General features: G+C 47.2%; 1 protein-coding gene across 2 annotated transcripts in view; it reads right to left on the bottom strand.

Annotated features, from left to right (window-relative positions):
* Positions 1-16,106, bottom strand: part of FXN (frataxin) — a 47,966-nt gene extending 31,860 nt beyond the window's left edge. Inside the window, exons 1-2 of one of the 2 annotated variants that reach the window (XM_008978403.5) lie at positions 15,728-16,106; positions 5,312-5,409 (exon numbers count right to left, since the gene is read on the bottom strand). In XM_008978403.5, the coding sequence (XP_008976651.2) occupies positions 5,312-5,409; positions 15,728-15,892 (263 nt within the window). In that variant the 5' untranslated portion in view covers positions 15,893-16,106. The remainder of the gene's footprint in view (positions 1-5,311; positions 5,410-15,727) is intronic. The other variant, XM_003824754.6, reaches the window with a different exon arrangement.
* Positions 16,107-19,542: the final 3,436 nt, after the last annotated feature.

The following is a 19,542-nucleotide window of genomic DNA, read 5'->3' as shown; positions in this document are numbered from 1 at the left end:
GTGGGGCGAGCCTGTAATCCCAGCTACTCGGGAGGCTGAGGCAGGATAATCGCTTGAAACCAGGGGGCGGAGGTTGCAGTGAGCCGAGGTGGCACCACTGCACTCCAGCCTGGGCAACAAGAGCAAAACTCCATCTGAAAAAAAACCCCCAAAAACAGTTATTCTGATTCAGTAAATGCTATCACTGTTTATCCTTCTAAAGATATGATCAGATTTCATTAGTAATGTTCAACTTTTCACAAAGATGGTGAATGCCATCTAAAATCTATTGGAGATTTTTTAAATATTTAGATTTATGTAACTGGTTGTGTAAATATATTTAAATACTGGGGGAAATTCCTTCACTGTCTCAGAACCAAGCAAGATTCACCTGTATTTTGTGTTCATTTGCCTCTTAAAGGCAAGGGCTGAAGATAAGGTAGCAATGTCAACTTTATATTTTTGGCCTTAACTATGCCAATCTAATTAGAATTTTCTGTATCTAAAATGTTCATTTTACTTACTGAAAGACATTTTGGTGTAGTTTATGTATAATATCAAAGAAAGATTATTTAACACTTCTCAAATTAAAAAAAAAAAAAGAAAAGAAAGAGACAGATCGTATCAAGAGCTGGCCATGGGCTGGGTGCAGTGGCTCATGCCTGTAATACCAGAACTTTGGGAGGCCAAGGGAGAAGGATCACTTGAACCCAGGAGTCTGAGACAACAGAGACCCTGTCTCTACCAAAAATTAAAAAATTAGCTGGGCATGGCCCATGCCTGTAGTTCTAGCTCCTCAGGGGCCTGAGGTGGGATGGATCACCCGAGCCAGGGAGGTCAAGGCTGCAGTGAGCTGTGATTGTGCCATTGCATTCCATCCTGGGTGACAAAGTGAAACCCTGTCTTTAAAGTAAAATAAAATAAAATAAAATAAAATAAAATAAAATAAAATAAAATAAAAAAGAGTTGGCTGGCCTGGTGCAGTGGCTCATGCCTGTAATCCCAGCACTTTGGGAGGCCAAGGCGGGCGGATCACCTGAGGTTGGGAGTTCGAGACCAGCTTGACCAACATGGAGAAACCCTGTCTCTACTAAAAATACAAAATTAGCCGGGCATAGTGGTGCAAGCCTGTAATCCCAGCTACTCGGGAGGCTGAGACAGGAGAATTGCTTGAACCCAGGAGGCGGAGGTTGCAGTGAGCAGAGGACGTGCCATTGTGCTCCAGCCTGGGCAACAAGAGCAAAACTCCATCTCAAAAAAAAAAACAAAGAAAAAAAAAAGTTGGCCAAGAAAAGAAGCAACTAGACTTTTCAGATACTGCTGATAGGCAAGTAAGTTGGACAATCACTTTGGAAAACTGTTGGACAGTATCTACTAAAGTTGAATGCATTTACATGCTATGACCCATCAGCTCCACTCTTAAGGGGTATACGCAACAGAAATGTGTACCCAGGTTCACCAAAAGACATGTACTATACTAAAATATTTGTATCACAACTATCCTATAGCCCCAAACTGGAAACTGCCCAAGTATTCCTTTGTAATATCACAGATAAATTGTGGTATAGTCATGCAATGGAATACTACACTGCAAAATAGAATTGTCTATAGGAACAGCATGGATGAATCTCACAAACATCATTGTGATAGAAAGAAATACACAAGTATACACAAACATGTTTATACTTAATGAGACAGTTTATATAAAGTAAAACAACAGGCAGAACTAATCTATGCTATTGGTAATCAGAATAGTTATTCTGAAGGGTTAATGACTAGAAGGAAAAGAGGAAGGGGTTAATGACTAGAAGTGAGCAGGCAGCTTGCTTGCAGGGGCTGGTAACATTCTATGTCTTGAGCTTACAGGGTATGTTCATAGGACTGTTCAATTTTTACAAATTCATCAAGCTGTATGCTTGTGACTAGATACATTTCCTTATAGATACTATTTTTCAAATTTAAAATTACTTTAAATCCACAGAGACAGAAAGTAGATTAGTGATTGCTGGGTTTTAGGGAAAGGCGGAATGGGGGAGTGATTGCTAATACGAATAGGGTTTCCTTCTGGAATAATGAAAATGCTCTGGAATTAGTAGTGACAGCTGCACAATCTTGTGAATATACTAAAAACCCTTGCATTATACATTTTAAAGTGGTTAGTTTTATGGCATGTAAATTATAACAATAAAAATATTATTATAATAAATATCCTTGTAAGAGCTTTTGTGCCCCTGTGAGGATATATTAATATCTGTAGGTTATAAGATATGTATCAGACAACTCCACTATCTGAAAGTTTCCAGGGGGCCTAAAGTAAGACACCAGGGGCTGCTAGACAATTACTGTAAGACATACAGATTTGCCATATGACCCTCTTCCCCACCCAGTCCATCACCCACTTCTAGGATACAATGTGGGGAAGGCTACCTGACTGGATTGGTGAGGAGCTGTCCTTTAAAAAGAGTGGTTGGCCTGATAGGGTGTGTTTTGAGAGTGAGCTGGAGAGAAAGGGTGTGTTTTGAGACTGAGCTGGAGAGAATGCGTAGGAGAGGTTGGTTGACGTGTCTTGAAGAATTTGAGAAACGTAAGGACACAACCGACTTTATACCTGACAGTTATAAAGTCCAAAGTGAAGAGGTTGGAAGGTGCTACCTGCCAGCAGAGAGTTGGGCCCTGGCAGAAGCGGGCTGTCTTCCTACACATGGCAGGTCAAGGGTGTGCTTCCCAGAGGCCAGAGGCAGCTGGACTTGGGGCATCCTGCAAGGGCCCTATGCAACCTCCCAGGACTGCCAGAAGGAGTAAGGGGAAAGCGGCAGAGAGTCTGCTGGGGGAGGAATGCCGGAAGCCGAGGCTGGAAATGGATGCCACCAAAGCAAAAACCTCAAACATGCAGCATGCAGTGCCCCTTTGAGACTGTGGCAAAGTCAATGAACAGACACCGCAGGCGGGAGGCTCAGAGGTTCTTCAGACCTTGTGAGCCATGCAAAGCCCTCTGGAAATCTGAGTCTCAGATAACCTGGAGGGCCAACTGTATGCCTATTGAGCATATAGCTCTGGGGACAGGTAGAATGTTCCTGAATACCGGTGGCTTCTTGTTGCTTTTAGTAGATGTGACAAGAAAAGAGTAAGCCAGGAGATGGAATGAAATGGAGCATTGGAGATAAAAGGCTGCACAAATGTGGAAAGTCAAAGGGAGAATCTAAGGCTTTTTTTTTTTCTTTTTTTTAGAGATGGAATTTCGCTCGTTACCCAGGCTGGAGTGCAATGGCATGATCTCAGCTCACTGCAGCCTCCATCTCCTGGGTTTAAGCGATTCTCCTGCCTCAGGCTCCCGAGTAGCTGGGATTACAGGTGCCTGCCACCATGCCTGGCTAACTTTTTGTATTTTTAGTAGAGACAGGGTTTCACCATGTTGGCCAGGCTGGTCTTGAACTCCTGGCCTCAGTGATCTGCTCGCCTCGGCCTCCCAAAGAGCTAGGATGACAGGTGTGAGCCACCGCACTCAGCCAGAGAAGCTAAGGCTTTGAACAGCAAAGACTTCCCATTGAGCCAAAACAAGGGACTCAGTCCTGCTGCAAAAACCAGGCTGAGGGCATTGCTGGTCTCCAATCTTATTGTTTAACATGACTTCAAGGTACCTGCCCTTAGGCTGAGACAGCTGGGCATGGGGACTTGCAAGGAGATAAGGCAGCCTGAGACTCCCATCCAGGAAGGAAATTTGGATGTGGTTCCTGGCACGTGGGACTGCCTGAAAGTGAATAGCTCAGAAGCCTACTTTTGGGAAAAGCCTACTCTCAAAGAAAAATGAGTCTGGGCTGGGCGCAGTGGCTCATGCCAGTAATCCCAGCACTTCAGGAGGCCGAGGCGGGTGGATCATCTGAGGTCAGGAGTTCAAGACCAGCCTGGCCAAGATGGTGAAATCCCGTCTCTACTAAAAATACGAAAATTAGCTAGGTGTGGCACTGCACGCCTATAGTCCCAGCTACTCAGGAGGCTGAGGCAGGAGGATTGCTTGAACCCGGGAGGCGGAGGCTGCAGTGAGCCGAGATCGCACCACTGCACTCCAGCCTGGGTCACAGGGTGTGATTTCATAAAAGAAAAAAAAAAAAAGAGAGAGAGAGAAATGAGTCTGGCCTAAAATAGCTGATCGGAGTCTTAAAACAGCCTGTGGAACCCCAAACTTATTAGCAGGAAGTGGGCTGTGAAGGCTGCTTGCCCCGGAGAAGGGCACACTTCCCACTGCCTGCCTCCCTTATGGCCAAGGAAACAGACAAGGAGGAGCCTCTCGGGAGGCTGAAGCAGGGATTTGTGGAGGAACATGCTCCTCTGCCAGGGCAGAGGTTGACCCAGTGCTGCCCAGCAGGGCTCCAGTGCTGCGGGCAGCCAGTGCTGTGCCTCTTTTCTGAATGGAGTTACAGTTGCAGTTATCCTGCCCCTCTCCATCGTGTGTGTGTGTGTGTGTGTGTGTGTGTGTGTGTCTGTGTCTGTGTGTAGGTCAGAAGAAGCCATTCCTAAAGCTGGGAGAGAGGAGACTGCATGTCACCTGGAAATCTTGGACTCGGAGGTGGCTGTGGTGACCACATGGGCATCGGTTGGCTCTCTTGGGGCTGGGGGTAAATTCATCTGAGTGTGGAAGGAGGGCCCATGCAGATACTGGTTGGCAGGGGGTAGACTGTAGCCGTGCCTGACAGCTTTCCATGGGGAATGCCGTGCCGGCTTTTTCCAGGGCACTCGCTAGACTGTATTTCCCAGCCTCCCTTACAGTCAGCTAAGGCCGTGCCACTAAGTTCTTCCCACCAGAATGTGAGTGAGGAACAAATGCCACTTCCAGCCCTTCTGTGCTTCTAGCCCTTTCTGGCCAATGGAACTTGGATAAGGTGACTGAGACTCAACAATGCAGAGGACAGTAAGGCACTGACAGATAAAAGACCAAACTGGAAGCTGGAACGAGTGTAGTTCCTAATTCACTTCAGGAGGTATGCCAACCCTGTACTGCCCAGAGAGGAGGACACAAACATTATTGGTTTGAGCTATTAAATATTTGGGTCTATTTGTGATAGCAGCATGGCCTGCTCTAACTATTAGGGTATTAAATAAAATAATATCGAAACTCTGGAAACAACCTGAATGTCCAACAATAGGGGATGGGTTAAATGGATTATGTCACATCCATACAATCTAATACTATATCATTAAAAATAATGTGGTGGATACTCAGTTACATGGAAAGATGCCTAAGATTGTTGCTGCTCAGGAAGAAAACCAGGTTCTAATGGGAGAGGCAGGGAAGGAGAGAGGAAGATACCTATGACGTGTAAGGTGTTTATCTTACCCTGGGTGGCCCAAAGTTCCGGATTTCCTCAAATTCATCAAATAGACACTCTGCTTTTTGACATTCCAAATCTGGTTGAGGCCACGGAGGTTCGAACTCTGAAAGCCAAAGTTAAGAAGTACGTTACTATTTTTCAGTGAATTATAACCCATTAATGCATATTTTATATATTGCTACTTCTACATTCGAGTGCCTGTAACCGAGTGCTCCATTTTTTCTAAGAAAAAGGGAATATGTTGCTTTTCTTTAAAAAAAAATTATCCTCTCTTCTCTTCTCCTCTCCCCTGGTTCCCGGTTTCCTACTTAGCCCTTCAGAAATGCAAATATAACCTTTCACCTCCCCTTCACCATACGTTCCCTGCAGGGCAAGCTTTTCTAACTGTATGCTCTTCCAGAGCACAGATCTCTCCACATGACAGTAGATTTGCAGACCAAAGCAAACCCACCACGGAACTTTCACCTCCAGTGGGTGGTGGCCTGGCACTTCCACCCTCGGGGGTTGCCTCAGGACTTTCATTCACTGGGAGGGCATACTGAAAGCATGCCCACTTGGCCACTGCTACAGCTTATTACTAACCAGGAAGGTGTCAAGTCAACTGTCCTGTAGAGTAGGCACGGAACTAGCAGAGGGACCCCCCCACTTGCCCTTGCACACTTCCCCCCTTACCTTATAAAAGTGTCCACTTTCTGCTTCCAAGGGGAAGCAGCACTTTTAAAGAAAGGCAGGATGCTTTGTACCCCTCACCCAAGCTAGTTTCAGAGTAAATTCACTTTTTTTTGGTACCAGGCCTTGTTCTTGTTAATTGGTCTCTGCATCTGGTGAACAACTAACCTGCATTTTGGTTAAATAATCATGCTAAAGTTTTTTTTTTGTTTTTTGTTTTTGAGATGAAGTCTCGCTCTGTCGCCCAGGCTGGAGTGCAGTGGCGCGATCTCGGCTCACTGCAACCCCCGCCTCCCGGGTTTGAGTGATTCTCGTGCCTCAGCCTCCCATGTAGCTGGGATTACAGGCACCGCCACCACACCCGATTTTTTGTATTTTTAGTAGAGACGGGGTTTCACCATGTTGGCAAGGCTGGTCTTGAACTCCTGGCCTCAAGTGATCTGCCCTCCTCAGCTTCCCAAAATGCTGGATGTGAGCCACCGCACCCGGCCCTATGTTAAAGTATTTTAGGAATATTTGTTAGGATTTTTTTTTTTACCTTCTTTTAGTGCATTACAGTGAGTTCTCCCTGTGTCTCTCTAAGCCCGTGTTGTCCAATAGGCTAGCCAACAAGCCACATGTAGCTATTTACATTTAAATTTAATGAGATAAAATAAAGTCAGCTCCTCAACTGCACCACCAGTTTCGAGAATCCTGTGGCCACATGTGGCTAGTGGTGCAGACACAGCATTTCCATCACATCAGGAAGTTCTACTGGGCAGGGCTGCTGCAGGCTGTTCAGGTTACAGGGTGGTTAGCAGGAGGCTGGGAGGCATCCACAATGCTCTTAAAAGGTCACTAAGAGAGGCAACAGGAAATAGCAAGAGGCAGAATCCTGCTGAAGTCCAGAAGATTTGGCTCTGACTGCTGACTGCTGTCTGACAGATCTTATTATCATGATCTGCAGGACAGAATGTGACCTGTTGATTTTTTTTAGTCCCTAACTGCTGGACATCCAGGTGACAGGGTCTGAGTTGATTACCACCAGCTCTGCTGACCAGCTGGGGAGATGAAGGAAATAATCAGACAAGAGCCATTGGGGCACAAGAGTGGTGCAGCTGGAGTGGAGAGATGCAGGGGAGGTGACAGGGGAGGTGATGGAGCGAGGAGGGGGCGGCCTGGGTCTTGCCAAGGACCTCAGCTGGACGTCATCCTGGGAAGGTACCGAAGGGCTTTAAGAGATTGGTGATAAGGTTTACATTCTCCAAAGGTCACTGGTTGCCATGGAGAGAAGAGGTGAGAGACTGTTAGTTACTGCTCTTGAGCCAGCAGTGCCCTTAGCAAACTCAGAAAAGAGAAGGCAGAAGGCACAGGGCTGGGAAGTAAGTGGAGGAGGAAACGGGCTGCGGGACAGTGGATGGGGAGGGTGGGGCAGAGTGCAGACCTTAGAAACACATGTCTCTGAAGAAGTGAGAGGGCAGCCATGATAACCACTGTTAGAGCTATCGCACATTCTACAGTGTTCTCCGTCTGCTTGACACTGCTCTCAGCCTTTATGTAAATGGACTCAGTCTTCATTACAATCCTGTGAGGGACGTACTCTTATTACAGTCCTTATTCTTGGTAGTTATGTGCTACGAAGTTGCCACAAACACTCAATAAGCAAATTATTTATAGGAGAAATACAAGGCTAGGTACCCTGTAAGCTGCTGGTCACAACATTGTTACCAATCGATCAATATATAACCTTATTTCTGTTTAAAGACACCTTATGTAATATATATAGTTGATTCATTAACACTGATCTTGGCTGGGCATGGTAGCTCACACCTGTAATCCCCGCACTTTGGGAGGCCAAGGTGGGAGGATTACTTGAGCTCAAGAGTTTGAGACCAACCTGGGCAACATAGAGAGACCTCATTTCAACTTGAAAAATAAAAAACATGAGGCATTGTGGTTCGTGCCTATAATCTCTGCAGTTTGGGAGGCGGAGGCGGGTGGATCACCTGAGGTCAGGAGTTCAAGACTAGCCTGGCCAACATGGTGAAATCCCGCCTCTACTAAAAACACAAAAATTAGCAAGGCGTGATGACATGTGCCTGTAATCTGTGCTACTCAGGAGGCTGAGGCAGAAGAATTGCTTGAATCCGGGAGGTGAAGGTTGCAGTGAGCCAGGATCGCACCATTGCACTCCAGCCTGGGCGATGAGCAAAATTCCACCTAAAAAAATATCAAAAACATTATCTGGGTGTGGTGGGGTGTACCTGTAGTCCCAGCTACTCAGGAGGCCGAGGTGGGAGGATTGCTTGAGCCAGAGAGGTAGAGGCTGCAGTGAGCTATGATTACACCATTGCACTCCAGCAGCCTGGGCAACAGAGGGAGACCCTGTCTCAAACAACAACAACAACAAATTAATTGATCTCAGGACAACAGCACCTTAACTCATGCCTGACAAAGCTTCTCTAACACATGCATTTTCTCTGTAAGGAACATCACAGCCTCCTCGTGCTAAACTTTGCACTACACTTGGAGACAATTTTAACAGAGAAATAACCAAGAAAAAAGCATAAAAATCTGAAAAACATGGCACTAATCAGACTGTGAAAAGGACACAGTTTACACTATGACAGCTGAAATAAGAAGGCAGGGCAGCACTTTGTTGGACCTTGGCTGGGAACATGAGCCTGGAGGAGCTCACATTTTTTTGCCGCTCTGCACACATCTTTGAAACGACCCCAAAAGGCTAGGGGTACTGATTTTGGGGTAACAAATTTTAGCAAGTGAGCAAATTAACAAGTACAGACTCTTAACGAATGAGGATCAACTATAGTTGTGTTTTACAGATGAGGAAACTGATGCACCAAAGGGTAACTTGCCTACACAGATACACAGACATTAAGTGGCAGAGCTGGGATTGAACCCAAGCTGTCTGGCCCCAGAGTCTGTGCACAGTGGAAGGAATTGTTTTCCCAGGAATTAAAGCAGTGCTCAAAACATCCAAGGAAAAGTGTCTGAGAATGTGGGGCTCACCTCAGGGAAGTTTCCGTCTCTCCAGGATCCTGGCCCCTCAAACCTTAGTTGTCCTAGTCGCTGATACCTTCACAATAGCTGTTTTTGTTTGTGTGTGTGTGTGTTTAATTTAATAGAGATTTGACGGTTGTTACTGGTGGGAAGGTCAAATGCAGTTACTCATTCAAAGGCACAAGTAGAAGTCTTTCTTCGGCTGTTTTTAATCATAAAAAAGAACCGTTGCCAAATACTCCTTGCTTTATATTCTACCTGCTTTTGCCAATTTAATATTCCTCGGGCAACTGCTAAACCTTTTGGAACCTCAGTTTACTCCTCTGAAGGAAGGAATCGTGGTACTCACAACAAACCTCACAACCATGAGCATAAAACAAGAGAACAGAAATACCCCAAGTACAGAGCCTGAGGGTATTCAGGCTCTGAACAAAAGAATGGAGAACTAGGTGAGAGGCAAACTTCCGCCTCTGCCTAAGGGAGGCTCCATTCTGTTCTGCTTGAGGGAGGCAAAGCTTGGAGGTCAAGGTCATAGGATGAGTGTTCTTCCTTTTTTTTTTTTTTTCCTCTGAGACGGAGTCTTGCTCTGTTGCCCAGGCTGGAATGCAGTGGCACAATCTAGGCTTATTGCAACCTCCGCCTCCCGGGTTCAAGTGATTCTCCTGCCTCAGCCTCCTGAGTAGCTGGGATTACAGGTGTGCACCTCCATGCCCGGCTAATTTTTGTGTTTTTAGGAGAGACGGGTTTCAGCATGTTGGTCAGGCTGGTCTCGCTCCTGACCTCATGATCCACCCACCTTGGCCTCCCAAAGTGCTGGGATTACAGGCGTAAGCCACCGCACCTGGCCAGGATGAGTGTTCTTTCTAAAGCCACCTGGCAGCCACGTCTCCCTCTAACTCCAGGTCACCCGTGAGCCCTTGGACCACAAGTCATGGTAGGCTTGCCTAGCTTGAGGCTTCAGATGTGTGTGCTCACTCACACAGTGCCTGCTCATGGGATGCATTTGAGGAAATATTAGATAGTTTCTGGGCCTGAAGTCTCAGGCCCAGAGGTCAGGAACCACTTGACCCAATCATTGCCTACCCCCTGGTAAGGACTGGCCTGGATGGCCAGCAGGGAGCCCAGCTTTCCTTCCCAGGTGTCCCCTTGTCACCCCCGGCCCTGTCAAACCACAGCACTTGAAGAGTGAATCAGGACCCATACCTCGCAGGGGAGGATGAACTGGCACCACCACTTTTGGCATCAAATGAGTTGATTATTGGCTGCCCCTTTGCCCAGCAATTCCATTCTGAGAAATTCACCTGAAAGGAACTTCTGTCCATGCACAAGAACAGTCACAGCAGCACCATCGTAACAACAGAACACTGCAATCAACCAAATGTCAGCTAAAGGAACCTGGATAGTGTGATCTACAGTGTGATATATTTACCCAACCAGATACTATCCAGCAGTGAGAACAAATAAAGGACAACTGCATGCATCAATGCAGATGACGCACAAAAACAGTGTTGAACAAAAGGGGCAAGCCATAGCAGAATAGATACAGCAGAATACCTTGTATATAAGCAATACATGGATTGGGGGAGATACAGAGGAGGTCAAACTCTAAGAAAAGGAGGGTACGATGAACAGAATTCGGGCTGGCAGATTCCTCCAGGGAGGACAGGGCAGTGATGGGGTGAAGACAAGGGCCTCCAGAGGAACAAACAAATTCTATCTTTTAACCTGGTGTCAGGGATACAAGTATTTGTTATTTGTCTTAGTCTGGGATGTTATAACAAAATACCAGCCACTGGGTGGCTTATAAACAATAGAAATGTGTTTCTTAGAGTCCTGGAGGGTGGGAAATCCAAGATCAATGCACCAACAGCTTTGGTGTCTGGTGAGGGCCAGTTTCCTGGTTCATAGATGATGCCTTGTCACTGGGCTCCGTTGGGCTATTTTAGAAGGGCACTAATCCCAATCATATGGGCTCCACCCTCATACCTCATCACCTCCCAAGGGCCCCACCTCCTAATATCACTTTGGTGATTAGGTTTTAACATATGAATGGTAGGGTGACACAAACATGCAGACCATAGCATTTATTATTAGTTTATAAGCAGTATAAATATTTATTTACTTATTTATTTTTTTCTTTGAGATGGAGTCTCACTCTGTCACCCAGGCTGGAGTGCAGTGGCACGATCTCGGCTCACTGCAAGCTCTGCCTCCCGGGTTCACGCCATTCTCCTGCCTCAGCGTCCCGAGTAGTGGGGACTACAGGCACCCGTCACCATGCCCGGCTAATTTTTTGTATTTTTAGTAGAGATGGGGTTTCATCGTATTAGCCAGGATGGTCTCGATCTCCTGACCTCGTGATCCACCCGCCTCGGCCTCCCAAAGTGCTGGGATTACAGGCGTGAGCCACCGCGCCTGGCAGCGTATAAATATTTATATATCCTTTTCTATGTGTAAACTTGTGTAAATTGTCTGCAAGACAATAAAAATGATTTGAAAGTGAGTGAGGGTATAACCTGCTTGTTAGGCCTAAAGCCAAAAGGTCATAGGATCACAGGTGGTGGTCTTGTCCCTCTAGGAAAATGGACAGATGTCTAAAAGCTGCCCAAGGCATGCAGAAGTGGATGCCACAGGAGCTTATTGAGTCATTTAAGAGGCAGCATGCTGTGGTTTGAATGTTTGTCACCTCCGAAACTCATGTTGAAACTTAATTCCCGATGTGGCAGTATTGAGAGGTGGGGCCTTTAAGCGGTGACTGGGTCATGAAGGTTCTTCCCTCAATAATGGATTAATCCATTCATAGATTAATGGGTTATCATGGGAGTGAAACTAGTTAGGCTTTATAAGAAAAGAAAAAGACACCTGAGGTAGCACACTCAGCCCCTTACCATATGACGCCCAGTGCCGCCTCAATACTCTGCAAAGTCCCCACCAGCAAGAAGGGACTTGACTTTGGACTTCTCAGCCTCCAGAGCAGTAAGAAAAAAATTTTTTACCATATAAATTGCCCAGTTTCAGGTATTCTGTCACAAGCAACAGAAAATGGACTAAGACACATCCAGTTATCTCCTCCTCGAAGCTGTCTCCAGTATTTAAGAGGAAACGTTAAAGATGCAGCCCCTGTCACATCCCTCCATCAAAAAACATAGGCTGCCTCGTGGAATCAGAGTCCTTCCCAGCCTCCAGGTAGGTAAGGCTGGGGCTGGGGGCTGTGGGGCTGTGCTTTTAAAAGCCGTTTCTGTGGATTCTTGGTTCTGCTGAGTAGCTAGATCTGAGAACCAATGATCAGGTACTAAATATGCTGTCCCATGTGGTGGTCACCAGCCCCCGTGGCTACTGAGCACTAGAAATGTGGCTAATGGGACTGAGGACCTGGATTTTCAACCTCATTTAATTTTAATTATTTGAGGTGATAATAAAGTAATAAAGTTATTAGGAGCCTTTTTTTTTTTTTGAGACGGAGTCTCGCTCTGTCGCCCTGGTTGGAAGGCAGTGGTGCGATCTTGGCTCACTGCAACCTCCACCACCTCCCGGGTTCAAGCAATTATCCTGCCTCAGCCTCCTGAGTAGCTGGGATTACAGGTGAGTGCCACCACATCCAGCTAATTTTTGTATTTTTAGTAGAGACGGGGTTTCACCATGTTGGCCAGGCTGGTCTCAAACTCCTGACCTCAGGTGATCCGCCCATCTCAGCCTCCCAAAGTGCTGGGATTACAGGTGTGAGCAACCACACCCGGCCTAGGAGACATTTAAGTGTGTTTGGAACAACTTGACTATGTGAACCTTCATTTTTAATTGTGAATTTTATGAAAGTAAATACAGACAGAGCATTTACTTAGAAATTGTGAATTGAGATATGCTGGAAGTATATGAGTATGAAAAGAGTATGCAAGATATCTTATTACTGATTTTTTTTGTATGTCACAGAATCCCCCAAAATCTTGGCTCACTGCAACCTCTGCCTCCTGGGCTCAAGTGATTCTCATGCCTCAGCCTCCCGAGTAGCTGGGACTACAGGCACCCACCACCATGCTGAGCTAATTTTTAGTAGAGATGGGGTTTCACCATGTTGGCCAGGCTGGTCTTGAACTCCTGATCTCAGACGATCCACTCGCCTCGGCCTCCCAAAGTCCTGGGATTACAGTCGTGAGCCACCGTGCCTGGTCTCATTACTGATTTTTAAAATACTGATTACATGTTGGAATGATAATATTTTGTATGTACTAGGTTGAATAAATATATTGTTGAAAATGATTTTTTTTTTCTTTTTAACTAGAAAATGTAGAATTATGTGTGTGGCTCCCATTCTGTTTCTGTTGAACAGCTGCTTTAGAAGTAGATGCAAGGGGTGGAGAAAAGGGTGGGGAAGAGGCCTTCAAGTGAACTCAGTTTCTGATGAATTTTGGAGACCAGGGGGAGCTTAGGGTCAATCCAGGACAGTCAGGGCTTTAAAATAATTAAACAGGATGGTGGCCCCAGTTGCCACTGCCACCCACCCAACTCCTCAAATACCCAAGATGTGCAAGGGAACTGTGGAACAGACAGGTTAAACAAATGTGATTAATTCAGTATAGAAAAAAAGAGGCCCAGCTGGTGACAGAGGTTGCTAACCATCTATCCAGAAACCCAGTGTCCACCTCCTGGGCGGCAGCGCCAAGTTCGGTGTGTTTGTCAGTCAACAGCCCTTAACAGCCACCAGGTACCATCTAAAAAACTGTACCACCTCTTGTCATTCTCCTAAATTAAAAACTCTGCTGATGGCCAGACATGGTGGCTCACGCCTGTAATTCCAGCACTTTGGGAGGGCGAGGTGGGCGGATCACCTGAGGTTGGGAGTTCGAGACCAGCCTGACCAACATGGAGAAATCTGTCTCTACTAAAAATACAAAATTAGCCGATAATCCCAGCTACTCGGGAGGCTGAGGCAGGAGAATCACTTGAACCCAGGAGGCAGAGGTTGCAGTGAGCTGAGACTGAGCCACTGCACTCCAGCCTGGGCAACAAGAGGGAAACTCTGTCTCAAAAAAAAAAAAAAACAAAACACAACTCTGCTGACAACCCATGCTGTCCACACAGGCAGGGGTGGAAGCCCAATACGTGGCAGCTCAGGTAGTGCACAGAAGCCAAGTAATAAATGTCTGCTTTCCTAGAGGAGATCTAAGGACCATCATGGCCACACTTGCCTATTTTTCCAGAGATGCTGGGAAATCCATTTTATTATTTTTATTTATTTATTATTATTATTTTTTGAGACGGAGTCTTGCTCTGTCGCCCAGGCCGGAGTGCATTGGGCGATCTTGGCTTAATGCAACCTCTGCCTCCCGGGCTCAAGCGATTCTCCTGCCGCAGCCTCTGGAGTAGCTGGGATTACAGGCGCGCGACACCACGCCCGGCTTTTATTTTCTTCTTCTTCTTCTTTTTTTTTTTTTGTATTTTTTAGTAGATACTGGGTTTCACCATGTTGGCCAGGTTAGTCTTGAACTCCTGACCTCAGGTGATCCACCTGCCTAGGCCACCCAAAGTGCTGAGATTATGGGCATGAGCCACCACGTCCTGCCAGGAAATCCATTTTCTAAGTCCTAACTTTTAAGCACTGGCAACCAATCCCAAAGTTTCTTCAAACACAATGTGGGCCAAATAACTCGTGTGGGAAGTTTAAGCCTAAAGTACAAACTCCGGAGAGCAACACAAATATGGCTTGGACGTGGCCTGCCTCTTTCATCTCCCCTAATACATGCGGCGTACCAGCCACTCTGAAGGGATCCCCTTCCGCCTTCCTGGCCTTTGCCCAGACGGTTCCCTCCTCGTGAAACACCCTCTACCACTTCCTTGGCATCTTCAAGACCCTCATTAAATACCATGTCCTCCCCTTGAGGAATCTTCCTCATCCCCACAGCCATTCTTTGGGTTTCCTCCTTTCAAGCCGTGGCGTAACTGGGTCAGATATTTCTTTGTACCCCCCAAGGGAAGAAAGGGGAACTAATTTGAAGTTCTGAAGACTTTATCTATGTTATTCCCATTTAATCCTCACACCAGGTCCGCAAAATGGGCGTCACCTTTATCTTCTCCCTACAGAAAACAAAGCCACGTCTCAGAGAGGTTAGGGGAATCCCCCAGGGTCACACAGCTCTGCGGAGTGGGGCAGAATCTGGAATAAAGGTCGGGTCAGTTTCCAAAAGCCAGGGCCCCTGCTGCTCTAGCTATTCTGCAGCTCTGAAAGTTTCACCTCGTTCCAGGAAAGCATTTCGTTCAAAAAAATCCAGCCTTGAAAATATTAGGTGTGCGCGCGCCCGTGCGCGCAAACACACACACACAACACACACGCTATATACAGATACACACAGACACACACATTATGTGTATGTATATACTAGCAGATACCATCTATTAATATTACTGAAACAAGTTATCGCAGAGAAGTGACAAGCATGGAGACAGCCGCAGACCCCTCGGAACCGGTCCCCTCCACCAGCCTGCCCTGCCTTCGCCCGTGCCTTGCCCCGCAGTCGCACCGCAGGACAAAATGTCCCCTTTTCCATCGGAAAGCAGAAGCCAGTGTAAATGCAACCGGGAGAACCAGAGAAGGGAGTGGCAAGGCCGCTTCCGCCGGGCCGCCCTGAGAAGGAGCGGGGTGAGCTAGTCCAGCGCGCGTCCCCGGAGCGACCCCGGCGTGCGCGGCGCCTCCCTGCGCAGGCGTGCGGCGTGCGGCCCGCGGCGTGCGGCCCGCGGCTGTTCCCGGCGCGGATACTTACTGCGTGGCGGGGCGTGCAGGTCGCATCGATGCCGGTGCGCAGGCTCCGGCGGCCGCAGAGTGGGGCCAACTCTGCCGGCCGTGGGACCCGGGTGAGGGTCTGGGCCTGGGCCGGGCTGGGGGACGCCAGTAGGCCGGCTACTGCGCGGCGCCCGAGAGTCCACATGCTGCTCCGGGTCTGCCGCCCGCTCCGCCCTGCAGCGCGGGGTGCTGCGGCGACCCCTGGTGGCCACTGGCCGCAGGCACTCTTCTGTGGGGGAGCAGCTAGAGGTTAGACCTCAGGAAGAACTTCCCAGCTTAGCACTATTCGTGCATTTAACAAAAATGGAGAGCCTGCTTTGTGCAAAGCACGGAGTGCAACCAGGACCCCTGACCCAAGGGAGACTGCAGCCTGGTGGCCCGCCGCTTCTAAAATTCTAAACAGGAGGAACTTGGGAGCTGCTGTCTTGCTGGGAAGTGGGTGCATGCACATATTGAGGCTGCTTGGCCGCCGGTATGGGTTTACAGCAGTTGGGTATGTGGGGCCAGGAGACGGATGCCTTGTGTAAATCTGTACTCTGCCCACTTCCTAGCTGTGTGACCAGAGGGCAAGTTAATTAACCTCTCTGTGCCTTGTTTATAAAATGCGTTTTATAAAAGTTCCTACTTCATAGGATTGTGGTAAGGATAAAATGAGTTAAGCCCTGTAAAGTTTTTTTTGGACAGGGCATGTTCCTGTTAAGTGCACAATAAATATTGTTAATAGATTTTATTGATTGATTGATTGAGACGGAGTCTCGCTCTGTCGCCCAGGCTGGAGGGCAGTGGTGCGATCTCGGCTCACTGCAAGCTCTGCCTCCCGGTTTCACGCCATTCTCCTGCCTCAGCCTCCCGAGTAACTGGGACTACAGGCGCCCGCCACCATGCCCGGCTAATTTTTTGTATTTTTTTTTTTTTAGTAGAGACGGGTTTCACCGTGTTAGCCAGGATGGTCTCGATCTACTGACCTCGTGATCCACCCGCCTCATTTATTTGTTTGTTTGAGACAGAGTCTCACTCTGTTGCCCAGGCTGGAGTGCAGTGGTGTGGTCCTGGCTTACTGCAACTTCCCCCTCCCGGGCTCAAGCAGTCTTCCCATTTCAGCCTTCCAAGTAGCTGGGACTACAGGTGTGCACCACCACACCCAGCTAGTTTTTGTATTTTTTGTAGAAAGGGGGTTTCGCTATGTTGCCCAGGGTGGTCTTGAACTTCTAGGCTCAAACGATCTGCCCGCCTGGGCCTCACAAAGTGCTGAGACGACAGGCGTGAGCCACCGTGCCTTGCCTATTGTTGATAGATTTTAAAAGAGAATTTTATTTCTGTTACATATTACAAAGGGATGCAAATTGTGAAAGTTTTCTTCACATTTTATATATGCTTTAGAGGATGTCAAATGTGAGCCGAGTGTGGTAGTGCATGCCTGTGATCTCAGCTACTCAGGAGGCTGAGGCGGGAGGATCACTTGAGCCTGGGAGCTCAAGGCTGCAGTGAGCTATGATTGTGCCTGTGAATAGCCACAGCATTCCAGCCCGGCCATCATAGCAAGATACTGTCTTAAAAAAAAAGAAAATGTCAATTGTGTACACTTTTCATGGCAGAGAAGATGGGAAGGTACTAAAGTTCTTCCAAAGCCACTTTGTGAATCGTGAAGAGAGACATGTTTACATACTTAGGATGCTAAATGACAAGTGTCAAGAGGAATGTAAACTAACAGGTGTGAGTGTTGAGTGGGAGATTTATATAGAGCTAGGGATGGGGGAATCAAGGAAGTACTCATGGAAGAAGTGGCGTTGGCACAGGGCCTTCAAAAATAGGGTGGAGGAGGTGGGATCTGATTGCCTATCAGAGAGGTGGTCCAGGGCATTCTGGATGAGAGATATCCTTCTGTGTTTAATTAATTCTAGGCAGCTGCTTAAATACTGTTATGTATATGCCAGGCCTGGAGAAATCATTTTCCCCCTGCAAAGTATCTGGAGATGCTTTTGATTGTCACAACGGGCAGCTGTGGGGTGGGTATGTTCTACTGGCATCTAGTAGGTAGAGGCCAGGGATGAAACATCCTGTGATGTGCAGGACAGCCCCCCACCTGTGCAACAAAGAACTATCCAGTCCAAAATTCTGCCAAGATTGAGAAGCCCTCCTTGAAACCATAAAGGGAGAGCCCATAGGCATCAAAGGGGAGTGTTTTCATTGCCAGCCATGGTCTCAGACTCTGCCACACCAACAGTGAGGCCCTTCCTCACATCATCAGAACTGCATTATATACTCAGAGAGAGAAAGCTGCATCATTAGTTATTATTATTATTATTTGAGACAGAGTCTTGCTTTGTTGCCCAGGCTGGAATGCAGTGGTGCCATCTCTGCTCACTGCAATCTCCACCTCCTGGGTTCAAGAGATTCTGTCTCAGCCTCTAGAGTAGCTGGGATTGCAGGTGCCCACCACCACGCCTGGCTAATTTTTGTATTTTTAGTAGAGATGGGGTTTCATCATGTTGGCCAGGCTGGTCTCGAACTCCTGACCTCAGGTGATCCGCCCGCCTCAGCCGCCCGAAGTGCTGGGATTACAGGCGTGAGCCACCACACCCTGTGCTACATCATTATTAGATAGCATGCTTAGCAAGTTCTGGCATAGAAAGGTCACTAGCAAATGCTCCAGCTCCCTGCAAAGTTGATATCATTGCCCCATCTTTTTGGCCAAAGAAATAGACTTAGAATAGCATATCAGAGAAGACGAAGGCTTCGCAAGAACTTGTCCTTCTCCACTTCCTTGGAGGTAGTCAAGAGGAATCAGGCACACTTGGTAAGAAGCTGGGGCACCGTGGCGTGGGCAGACAAAGATGTTGAGGGACTCTGTGGTACACTGTAGCTGTTCCTGTCTTGGTTGCTTTTAGCCTCAAGTAGGCAGATCCTAATAGCTGTCAGGTTATGGGTAGGGGAGGATATCACCAGAATTCCCTTGCTCTGCCATTAGGATATTTTGATAGGATTTATCAGAGGGCTATGATTATCAAATGTGGTCGCTGGGCCAGCAGCCTCAGCATCACCTGGAAACTTGTTAGAAATACAAATTCTCAGGCCCTATTCTCGATCTACTGAATCAGAATCTCTGGGGTTTCAAGGCCCAGCAATCCATGGTTTAACAAGACCTCCAGGTGATTCTAATGTGCTTTAAAGTTTCAGAAGCACTGTGGTAGCATAGGCCTTGGGCAAAATTGTGAGTTAAGCCAGTGTCACCAGGGTGATCATTTTAAATCTAAAAATCTAAATCTCAAATGTGAATCTAACCATAGCCCTCCGCTTTCACCACCATCAAGATAAATTCCAACTTTCTTAGCATGACAGAGGAAGCTCTCTTGCCCACCTTAGCTCTCCCAGCGCCCTTACCACTCTCTTCTGTACACCCCACTCTGCATATTGGGAGGCATCTAGACATCTTTGCTTCTTCAAGCTATTTGTAGTTCCTAGAACAAGTGATGCTTTTTCCCTCTCTGGCTATCCCTCATGTTGTTCCTTAGTCTTCCATCCCTTTGCCTGGTATGGAAGATTGGATCTTCCAAAGAGGGCCACACCAATATTTGTCACATGTCATATGCTGTTTGGGACTTTGACATTCCTGTCGCCCAGGGATGTTATCTATTCTCCTCCCTTCGAATTCGGGTTTGGGCTACAACTATTCCAACCAACAGGGTACTGCAGAAGTGCTGCTTGGTGACTTCCAAGTCCAGGTCATAAAAATGATGCATCTTCCTCCTAACTCCCTCTCTCTCTTTTTTTTGGGGGGGTTTTTGTTTGTTTGAA

Source organism: Pan paniscus, chromosome 11 (genome assembly GCF_029289425.2).
Source record: "Pan paniscus chromosome 11, NHGRI_mPanPan1-v2.0_pri, whole genome shotgun sequence".
Classification (NCBI taxonomy): Eukaryota; Metazoa; Chordata; class Mammalia; order Primates; family Hominidae; genus Pan; species Pan paniscus.
Note: the sequence above shows the minus strand (reverse complement) of the source record. Positions and strands in the feature narration are given on the sequence as shown.